General features: G+C 40.3%; 1 protein-coding gene across 4 annotated transcripts in view; it reads left to right on the top strand.

The window, feature by feature from the left end:
- The window catches only part of LOC118264049 (CCR4-NOT transcription complex subunit 1), a 28,788-nt gene extending 17,723 nt beyond the window's left edge, over positions 1-11,065 (top strand). The window contains exons 6-17 of one of the 4 annotated variants that reach the window (XM_035576388.2): positions 439-1,020; positions 1,370-1,618; positions 1,711-2,016; positions 2,099-2,476; positions 2,561-2,707; positions 2,920-3,054; positions 4,427-4,855; positions 4,940-5,124; positions 5,598-5,861; positions 6,776-6,799; positions 9,062-9,201; positions 9,288-11,065. In XM_035576388.2, the coding sequence (XP_035432281.1) occupies positions 439-1,020; positions 1,370-1,618; positions 1,711-2,016; positions 2,099-2,476; positions 2,561-2,707; positions 2,920-3,054; positions 4,427-4,855; positions 4,940-5,124; positions 5,598-5,861; positions 6,776-6,799; positions 9,062-9,140 (2,778 nt within the window). In that variant the 3' untranslated portion in view covers positions 9,141-9,201; positions 9,288-11,065. The remainder of the gene's footprint in view (positions 1-438; positions 1,021-1,369; positions 1,619-1,710; positions 2,017-2,098; positions 2,477-2,560; positions 2,708-2,919; positions 3,055-4,426; positions 4,856-4,939; positions 5,125-5,597; positions 5,862-6,775; positions 6,800-9,061; positions 9,202-9,287) is intronic. The other 3 variants (XM_035576395.2, XM_035576403.2, XM_035576410.2) reach the window with 3 other exon arrangements.
- Positions 11,066-11,564: the final 499 nt, after the last annotated feature.

Here is an 11,564-nt window from a genome sequence, read left to right on the forward strand (position 1 = left end):
GCATAGGGAAATGATTGGCTTATTATGCGAAATTGTAATTTCAGGGTTATTGTAGGTAGGCTGCTTTTTAGGTTAGGTGGGATAAGATTTTTACAGGTCTGTAGAGCGCGTTAGCTGCTCAAAATTCCCATCACCATGAAGACTTTTCCTGGATGGTATTGTAAGATGGATATAAAATTATTTCTCTTTTATCAATGTTAGGTTACTGATTTTGATTGCAGTAATTAATAACTTTTGCTTAATGTTAAAGTTTATTTTGTAGATTGTTTGAAAATACTATACAATTTCATATCTTTATGTTTTGTTAATTCTCTTTATCGTAATAAGAATGATTGATGTACTTTTCTTGTCTATAGAGTTATTGACAATCATAGGCTCATTTTTTTTTATTTTTCTATATGGTGGAAACCAAAAAATATTTTACTATCATATTAATAGTTTCTGGTATTTCAGAAGGAGGTAATAGAAAGCGCAGCTGCTGTTCTAGCTACAGAAAACATGGAGTTGGCGTGCGCGTTCATCCAGAAGACTGCTGTTGAGAAGGCGCTGCCTGAGCTGGACAAGCGCCTGCTCAACGACTACGAGATGCGTAAGCTGGCGCGGCAGGAAGGCCGACGGTACTTCGATCCCATGGTCCTCTCGTACCAGACCGAGCGCTTGCCCGAGCGTGTCCGCCTCCGCGTCGGAGGGCCCACGGACGTCCAGATTACTGTATATGAAGAGTTCGCATGCAATATCCCTGGCTTCACGCCCGTACGCGACGTAGGCTTGTTCATTCCCAAGCCATCCGCTCAGGAGCAAATGTCTCAACTGTCGTTCAGCCAGGTCATCAACCCGACCCAGGTGTATGGCACGGACGAGATGGGCGCTTTGATTTCCGCCGCCGAAGTGTTCCTAGCGAACTGCATCGGTGTCGCCTCCCTCGCGGTACAAGCCGCCAATATGCATTCCCTACTCGAATGCCTCTGCATCGCAAGAAGAAACCGTGACTTTGTATCTGGATGCGCTTTACTGCAGAAGGTAACATAAGTTATGATATCAAAAAAAATTTGCGACGAAGTGTCAAAAATTATTGCATTACTTTTTATGCAATAATTCATTGATGCATATTTGTTGCAGATTTTTTATTACTTACTTTTCCTCTTTTAAGTTTCCACTATCCTAAATTTTAGTTTGTTCATTATTTTAGTTTTTATTTTTTATTTTGGCCTTCTCAATTGTCTTTTTACAACAACTCTCAATTAGTTTGCAGTCCCTTGCAGATTGTATTAACGTCGCTTGAGAGAGGACAATAATGGTAAAAGACTAAAAGTCGTTTTAGCCACCCCGTGATATGTAACAGAATTTGTAACAGTGTTCTGTGTCATAGGCGGTGGAGGGATTGCTGGACGGACACATCGTGCAGCCGGGCGCGAACAGCGAGCACGTTGAGATGATGGCTCGCTACCGGGACATCCACCTACGCGTGCTCAAGCTTCTGGAGGACGCGCGAGTCTATGGCCACGTATGGACTACCAAGCAGATCACTTGCTGCCTCACTGAGTGCCGAGAGGAGCTACGATACAATATCGAAGCTGTCGACTGCCTTGTCAGGAATCATCTGATCAACTTGCCCCAGGTAAGACAAAAATTAAATACTTTAGCTACACTTTTTCGAATGTTATGTTTTTTCTGTAAGAGTATTATTAAAATTATATTTTCTGTGCTCAGTACGACCTTGCCCTCGCGCACATGATGGACAGCGGCAACAACTACATGGCTGTTGCCTTCGCAATGCAATTGGTTCAGCTTTACCTGGTCGATGATAGGAACAACATCTACGTAAATGAATCCGACCTGTACCACACCACAGAGACACTCGTCAGGGTTATGTCCCACTCCAGACAGCCCCCACCTGAAGGACTTGGCTCCTTGATAGAAATGCTCCGAGTCAACCAAGACCCTAGCGCTTACCTTGGAGAGAGGTCGCCATTGGGCCCTACTGCACACATTCACTCTGGAATATTACAAGTCCGGGTAAGCATCGCGATAGTAAACCTTAAATATCCCTTTTTTTTTAAAATAACTTTTTATACAACGTGTAATATGTTCCATACAGTCCCAGAATTACGATGACCCACCTGGCCTACAAGAGAAGACGGAGAATCTTCTTCGCGAATGGAGAAATGTACTTCTAAGTCCTCTGACCGAGATTGAACTTGCACAGAACTTCAATCTCTATGTTCATCGCATGAACATGAACGGAATCCTGAAATCGGACGATATGATTACGCGATTCTTTAGAATTGCGACCCAAATGTGTGTCGAGAATGTTTACCAGCAGTTGAACGAAGATAGAATGAATACACCACCAATGCCCCCGAAGAGGGACAAATACTACGCCATGTGTGACTCCTTCATCAAGCTGGTATCCCTTCTGATCAAGAACACTGCCGATGGCGGTAACCCAACTCCGAAATTGAACCTGTTAAACAAGGTGAGTGTGTAAAAGTTAAAATGTTCATCTCATAGTGATTCATAGAAGAATACATGAAATAATGAATATATCTCTCGTTCTTAGATCCTCGGGATCATTGCTGGATGCCTTCTTCAAGACCATGAAGAGCACAATACTAACTTCCAACAGCTACCATACCACCGACTGCTGCTCATCCTGTTCCTCGACATGAACATGGCTGAACCTGTCCTTGAATCTATGAACTACCAGGTAAACCCACTGATGTTTAAACAAGTCGAGTTAATATTGTTAATATGATAGGTACCAATTATTGTCTAAATTCATTCTGATGACTTTTTACAGGTCCCTTTCCGTGTAAAGGTCTGTGTGGTTTACGTGTTTAATAGAATTGTGCCGTTCAGTAGTTAGACAGTGTTTACCATATTTTGTACTACTTGTATTATATCAAGGTGTTGTATTAGGTTCTTACTGCATTCTGCCATACGCTACGCATCATCCGCCCGAGCGTGGCGCCAGGATTTGCCTACGCGTGGCTGGAGGTCGTCGCGCATCGTGCTTTCATCAACCGTGTACTCGCTGTAACACCACAACAAAAAGTAAGTCACCTCACACAATTAAGCAGACGCTGCTAGGACCTGTATAACTGTCGTAAAGCAGTAGGGTACCTTCATTTAATGTGTAATTTCTACCAAGTTTCTAATACGTCCATTAACTCCATTATTCATTCATTTCATTGTACAGTAATCAAACTTACATGATCACATCTCAATATTATCAGGCTTTTCGTATAAAATATTGGGACCATATTCATAATAGCAAATCAGAAATCATTACAATCATTCACATGGCTAAAATAAAATACCTGGAGTCTCTTAAATTTGGATTCTATTTAATCGTTTTCTACAAGATGGGTCAATATTGCACACTCCACAAAAGTATATATAAAGTATAATCAATATCATATACTAAACATTGTGTCATTGATGCTATGTTTCAGAAATCATGTATTATAAAACTTTCTCTGGGCTCTGCTTGCTTCATTGATAAAGCATTATAAATATATTTTTTTAATTTAAAACATTTGTTTTGAAGAGAAATGAAGCATAATCTGACAGACAGGTGATCCATTTGCTCGTTTGCCGGCCTATCGCATAAAATAACCAATCAATACAATTGTTAATTCATTTTTCATTCCTTTGTTTTTAGCTTGCAGGAGTCCAGGCAGTTAAATTCATTTACATTCTTACTTTTGTGTGATCACTTTCGCAGCTCAATTTTTAGAGATGGATCTTATTACTAATGACATACATTACTTATACATGAACTCACTTATACCTAAATTCATACTAACTTATTAAAATAATAACATTTCAAATTTATAACCACATGAGTCGGAAATCCATCCCTAAAATATTGATGTCATCTATTCACGCAGTAGTGTTTGTTTGGCAAGACCATTTGCTAGTTCAGTTTGCTCTTGGTTCTCAGATGGCTTTTTAAGCTTACAAATACGAGCTGTAGTTGTAGAAAGGAAGCTTAGTTTGACAATTTTTTATTTAGATTTTTTTTGCTTGTAGTGTTGATCAAAGTGTATTTATTTGTTAAACGAAACATAACCTATTTAGTCATTAACATGAATCATGTTTTCATTATCATTTCATTATTTTTTATAATGAAACATGGTCGAACGGTTTTATGGTTGTTTGTTACTATTCCAAACTTAATCTTGTGGAAATATTCATACATACATATTTTTAAAACGAAAATTTAACGAGTTGAAGGCCGAAGCCAGTAGGTAAATAAATGAAGAGATTTCAGTGAAACAACAATTGCTACTTAGACAAAACCTAGATATTTGTTTTGGTAGAAAAAGAGCATGTGTAATGCATGCAGTTTGTGTTGATGCACATCACTGCTGTCTGTCTCTGCTGTTGCAAAGATAATACAAATGCTTGTTACGTTTCTCAGGGCTGGGGAATGTACTCGACGCTCCTGATCGACCTGTTCAAGTTCCTAGACCCGTTCCTACGCAACACGGAGCTAGCTACTCCCGTCATGATGCTGTACAAGGGCACGCTCAAAGTGCTGCTTGTCCTTCTTCACGACTTCCCTGAATTCCTATGCGACTACCACTACGGCTTCTGTGACGAGATCCCTCCAAACTGCATCCAAATGAGGAATCTCATCTTGTCTGCTTTCCCCCGCAATATGCGGCTTCCTGACCCCTTCACTCCCAACCTGAAGGTGGACTTGCTAGCGGAGATCACGCTGCCGCCTCGCGCCATCATCAACTACGCGACCATCATCCCCGCGTCGCAGTTCAAGAAGGATTTGGACGCGTACCTGAAGGCGCGCACGCCCGTCACCTTCTTGTCAGAGCTGCGAGGCAACATGCAGGTACTGTCGGTTTGTCAATTATCTGCAGCATACTTACAAATTGTGAATTCAGTATTGTGAGATGTAACTGGTTTACTCTCTCAGGTGTTGAACGAGCCCGGCCGCCGGTACAACTGCCAGCTGATGAACGCCGTGGTGCTGTACGTGGGCACGCAAGCCATCGCGCACATCCGAGCCAAGGGCCAGACTCCCAACATGTCCACCATTGCACACTCTGCGCACATGGACATCTTCCAGAACTTCACCGTTGATTTCGACTACGAAGGGCGGTAAGATTGAATGATTTCTATTTTAGGTGATGGTAAAAGTACTAAGTAACTTGCAGTGTTACTGTATCGTTTGTCGACACTTTTGTCATTGACTTGTACTAACTGCATGTCGAACTATCAGTATAGGATAGCTTAGATGGTGGCTGATTGGCCACGAGGGATTAGTTGGGACCAGGCCGCATGGGCTGGCGGCGACTACTGCGAGCATCTCGACGACTATATTACAACAGAGGAGGAAGCAGCAGAAGTGTGAGGAGCGCCAACTGTCAGCATCAGCAATGGACAACGAGAAGTTATAATTAATTAATTGTGGACACAAACTTTCGTGAGCAAACAAGTTCACGATAATTTTAAACAGCATTTGTTGTAGACGAATTAGATACTACGCTGTATTGCATGCTGGTTGATGTTCGTGTGAGGACAAGGACGACTCCACCCATACTCCGGAGTACAGTGTTGCCGTGTGTTCCCAGGTACCTGTTCCTGAACGCGATCGCGAACCAGCTCCGCTACCCGAACAGCCACACGCACTACTTCTCGTGCTGCCTGCTGTACCTGTTCGCGGAGGCCAACTCCGAGGCCGTGCAGGAGCAGATCACCAGGATGTTGCTCGAGCGACTCATCGTGAATCGGCCGCACCCGTGGGGCCTGCTCATCACCTTCATTGAGCTCATCAAAAACCCAATTTACAAATTTTGGTCTCATGAGTTTGTGCATTGCGCACCCGAGATTGAGAAGTAAGTACAAGTTCGATACTTTCGCTGTAATTAACTGTCGCTAACTCAATCATTAACATACTAACCGATCACGAAGTAGTGTTGTACATTAAACTGATAGAATAGCATTCACCCTGCGTGAGGTGTGCGGGAAGTGGATTGTCGTTGATCGCTACTGTACTGTCCTACCTCCGCCTACTTGTGCGCATGAGCTCTCTCTACTTCGTACAACCATTCACCCGCACATGATCACTTCATCGCTTCAACCCTTTATTAACAAGCAGCCAGTCGCAATCATAGTCTAGTGTAGAAACTAGACATTACAAATTTCATACCCAAACATACATACGTTTCAATAGACGGTATGTTTTAAATTCAGTCATTTAGTCAGTTACAATGAATCATGGACATAAAAGGGGTGAAATAGTTATTTCTATCAGAATGAGGCTGGATGCACTGAAGAAGAAACATTCTGAGCGCATGACAAAGGTTTTCCTCTTGATTTAAATGAGCACATTAAATATGAATATATTGCTGCATGCTTGAAAAAGCAATCCGCTTTCCTTATCTCTTGTTATATTGCGATATGATATTGCGCTGATTTAAACGTCTCCTGTCCTCACCGGACCAACCGCGCGGCGCTCTGTGCTCGCTCGTTGTCATCGGAATATTGTTCGCTCATTCTTGTGTTCACACGCTTCGATCATATCGAAATGTGTCAACACGTTATTTATAATGTTACTCACGGTGGGCGTGTCGCAAAATTTCTCTGTAATTATTGGAATAGTGATATCTAAATATACTTTACAAAGTATTCCTATTGAATCAACTGGTTGTTTAACTAGGAGACGTGTAAATCAGCATCTAGATAAGACAGATAGCATAATAATGAAGTGCAGTTGTGGATAATCTTGTTTTTCTTTTTTTATTAATAGTGCTATCCGACTTCACCTGGAGCGGTAATTAGCCCCCTTTTATAATTCTCGACGTGTACTGATCGATGACATACATCTTAATTTTTTATCTCTTACATTTTATTTTAATTCTTGTTGTTGACAATTTGGCTGTGATTATATTTTTAGTGAAACAATCTCTTACGGCAAGCATTCTTGCAGTTAGAGATTGATTAATGTAAATTTATGTATGACCATTGATCAATCCTCGTCGTAGCACTTATTAATACCTAGTAATATCTGAAGGATCTCTCGCAATCACAGCGTGGTCAAGCGTTCGATATATTTGTTGAGTTCCGATTAGTTCCCCGTCCAGTGAGTGAAGTCGCATGCTCGCTAGACTGTGTTGTTCGCACAGCCGGACGCTAGTACGCACGCGTACGCATACCGCCGACCGCTTTTTGGTTGCGCGTGCTCCTTTATGGGGTGAGATTCCAAGAGGTTTTATAATATTCCTTCATTGTACATTGTCACATTTGCTTTCCTTGCCTGTGTGGAGTTTCACCTTGAGCTGATGTCAGAGCGATACAGTTACATAAATGCGGCCAGAAAGTAGCGCGAGTGCGGTAGTGGATGGAGTACATAGTATCGTATCAGTCTGTCACAGTTGTGACCCGCGATGAGCGATATTTCGTGCTACTGTGGTAGTAATGTAATCCATGCGCTCGTACCTGCGCCGCTTACTGGTCGCGTTCATGTAATCTTCGCCCTGAAATCCGCAGAAGGCCGGGACTAACAGCGGTGCCGATTCGGCTGCGATGTCCATACATTCGCTTGTTGAAATCATCATTCCTGCTCATAATGTGTGGGTACCGTAGCCTCACCGGGCGTTGTCAACTCTCGGCCTCAGTGCTAGCTAGGAATGGTGATGGCCAATAACATCTCATTAATCCGATTCCTTCATGACATTGTATTGTAAATAAATTTGTTGAAGCTGGGGCCATCCTGACGCCTATCTAGTATACTAGTCACGCAGCTATGCGCGTATGGAAACTAATTCAATCGACCGATTTCATGCATCAGAGTGAACACTCAATGATAATTAGAAAATGCTTCTCACCTACACGATTCCTTTGGTTTCAAGCATCTAACTTTACTAACAATTTGTGTCAATTGTCTGTTTGTTACCATAAATAACATCATTAAAATGTATTATGTGTGCTGTCCCTAAATTCCGATATTCGTTATGTTATCACAAAGGAGTGGAGAACTTAGACTTGGAGTAATTTGAATGTTTTTGAAAATTCACTGTTATATTACATATTTTTCCAATAATTCAGTAATTGGCTCACACTCCTTCGTGTTGTAATGTCAGAACATTCAGAAATTCGGCTGATTCTGTTAGCGTTCATGCGCACATGTACCTATATCGAACACATGGTTTAGCTTATCGTTATCGGCCGACTGAGCTAGCTTTCACGCGCGCCTAGCTTTAGTTTGTAAGGTCTCATTCTCGTGCCCGGTATAATTTGTGCGTTCAAAATACATATATCAAATTCAGTAATATGTTATAATTATAATAAAAGAGCTGTTGATCTTTTTCACTTAATTTTTTTAATTAAATACTTTCCAAGTTTGGATACGCGCAAATTATTATTTTGTCTAGGAGTAGGAGTTTCAGGAAATTTGATAAACCCAGTGAACTAATGTTACTCTCGTTGAGTGACTTGATCTTACATGTTAAAACATAATGATCAGTATTGATATCTATGTACTTGGGTACAAATACATTTTGTGAACACTACTAATGTACATAATGTTTCTAGGTGGATGCCGTTCTTCTCTTCCCGACAAAATAATAACAGAAAACCTTTACTTGTGCAATATAATAATTTTATTTCTTTTTGTGCTATTATTTTGTATCGAGGAGAGATGAACGGCTTCTCCAATGTTACTAGTGCAGCTAAGGAAAAATTAAGGTAACAACAAAACTTTTAGAGAACAGGGATTTAATTCATTCATACACAATTGGATTTTTCAATAGCCTTTCCATCAGGCCAACAGTATTAATTGGGCAAAACTTTCTAGATGACGCCTCTCTTACGCAACATCGATTCGGCTTTAATTTAAATGTTGTTTAAACATATAGATATGATTACGTTGTCAAAATTTTAAACCTAGATATTTTTTTATTAGTTTGTTACTCAGCAAACGGCAATGTCGTTGTGTATAAGTGGCGTCCTCTAGCGTTAGGTTAATATGTAGAAAGCATGCTTTGGTGTTGCGAGACATCACTTCTGTGGGATGCTAACATATTTTTTTGGCCAGGCTCTTTGCGTCTGTGGCGCGATCCTGCATTGCAGACAAGACGGGTGCGGGAGGGGGGGAAAGGGAGATAGCCGAGTAGCGTCGCGCCAATTGGGAGTCTCTCCGGCATAAGCACATGTATAAAAGCTATGCCGAGAAAGGTAAGCATTATATAACTTTGATGAAATATTAACTTTTGTTGCAAAGTATCACCGTTGTTTACACGTCAACTTGTGTGCGTCCCCAGGCTTCCAAGGCGAGGCAGGACCTAGCCAGCCGCCGCAGCCACAGCCGTCCACTTCTGGCCAGCCCCCCAAACCAGCGTTGCAGTGGAACAAACTCTTCCAAAAGAAGTAAATCAGTGACGAACAATTTATTGTACATATTATATTTATATTGTAGTTGTGAACTCTTATACATTGATGAACTGATGACTGTCATCATTCGATCAGTCTGGTTATTGTCTCAAACAATAACAGTTTTTCACTATTGTATTTAGATTTTGCATGCCTGATTTAAAAATATTTCGTCTAGTCGCAGTTCTAAACATTATATAATATCTATAAACTACTTTACCAAGTATTTATTCAGGTTTACCAAGTTAGTACGTATTTGAAAAAGACTCTGTGAAATTGTATAATTCATGTACTTTTAAGATATTAGATATGGATCAATAAATTAATGTGATTTCAATATAATATAATGTAAGTTCGATGTACATACGAATGAGGTTTACCGGGACGCTGGCGTGTACTATTAAATCATGATATTGACTCAATTACTCCTGAATATGGACTCTTTGCACAGATCTGACATCGGATGCTTCGATAAAAACGTTTCACAATTTTATAAAATTTTGTAAAGTTTGTCATTCAAACGACTCTACCTATACCGGGCATCAGGCTCGTGTCAAAAATACAGTAGTTTGTTATTGCATGGACGGGATGCCATGGATTGCTGATTATGCCAGTGGTGAGGAACACTAGTTCGGTGGCCGAATTAAAATATTGGATTTCGTGTAGTGCGTGGACGTAGGCGCGTGCGCATGCGCGTGCTCGCTGGGACGAGCATGTAATAGTGTGCTACAAGTGTGTGGGTTCAATACGGACGATATCTCTTGCTGTTAGCTAGCGGGTCTTGCTCGGCGCACCAAACGATTGTAACGTGTGTACTGGACATTGTAACTTTTTAAAATATTTCTTCTATATAGTATCAGAACAATAACCTTTTTAAATTGCATAAATTTAGCAATTAAAAATTGTGTAAATTTAGCAATAAAAATTGAATGATTTTTGCTATAAATTATATAATAAATTAGTGAAAACTCGAAGTAATATCGGTAGTGATGTTGTTCATGTATGTTTCACATAGTTAGGCGGTTCTAAGTGGATAGTTGATGGTGGACGTTTCATAGTTGTGTATGTAGTGACCACTTTGCATGCAATGGGTGGCTTAGGTACATAGGTAAGATTTACGCGACGATATCACTCGTGTGTGGTGTCCCGCATGGCCGGTCTCGCGACGGATGAGCTGCATTTTAATTCCGTCTGCCGATCGGACGCGCAGCACACCCAACTCACTTATTTTAAGGCAAATTACACTAAGTGACACAGAGCTAGTTCGTCGAATTAAGTAAATCGACTGATTAAAAGTAACCGCTAAATCGATCGTTAGTCTTAATGAAAGCATGTATTTTTAATTCGATGTATCTTGTAGTATAATACCGGCGCGCCGCTATGCTACGGTTGGTTTAATGTTAAAACATTTTAGTGGTAATTTTAATATTTAAATAAGTTTTGATGAGCGTAAGTTCACGTTGTAAAGTTTTCTAGGTGTGACTTGAACGTAATATAGTGGTGTACAGTCCGGCGGGGGAGGCGCGGTATGCTCACCGTGATCTCTGCCTCTCTGCCGGGCTAAACATATTAGATTTAATGCTAAAAATTAAATTTAAATTTGCATAAAAATAAGTCATGTAATCACTTTTTCTAAAGATTGTGTTTAACAAAAGTATTTTTCCATCAACTTGTTTTTATTTATTACCCCCTGCAAACCCTGTTATTGTAATGAGGCTCGTTTGATAACTAGCAAAGCTAGGCTCGGTTGTAAACATTGCAACAAAACTCTGAACAAGGCAGCGTTGGTAATTTGAGTAAGTTTGTGAAATATATTATTATAGAGCATATTTTTTATTTTTTTATTATACCCATCTCTTCAGTTTTACCTAAAAAACACTGATTTTGGAATTACAGCCTTATTATTGTTCAAGATGAGTTAGCAAAGTTGTAAAAATGTGTCGCTCTTTCCGCACTACAACCGTCATTTGCTAATAAAAAAAATCAATGAATATATTATTAAGTAAAAAATATAAAATGTGATATTATCACTTCATTATAACACCTAGTAAAATCATTTTGTGGGATAGACCGGAAATCGAGCTGACGGGTCATCTGATGGTAAGCAATGGCGCCGCCCATAGTCATCTGAAACACCGGTGTGGAATTAAAAATTATTATAAGTATAC

Source organism: Spodoptera frugiperda, chromosome 25, assembly GCF_023101765.2.
Source record: "Spodoptera frugiperda isolate SF20-4 chromosome 25, AGI-APGP_CSIRO_Sfru_2.0, whole genome shotgun sequence".
In the NCBI taxonomy this organism is placed as follows: Eukaryota; Metazoa; Arthropoda; class Insecta; order Lepidoptera; family Noctuidae; genus Spodoptera; species Spodoptera frugiperda.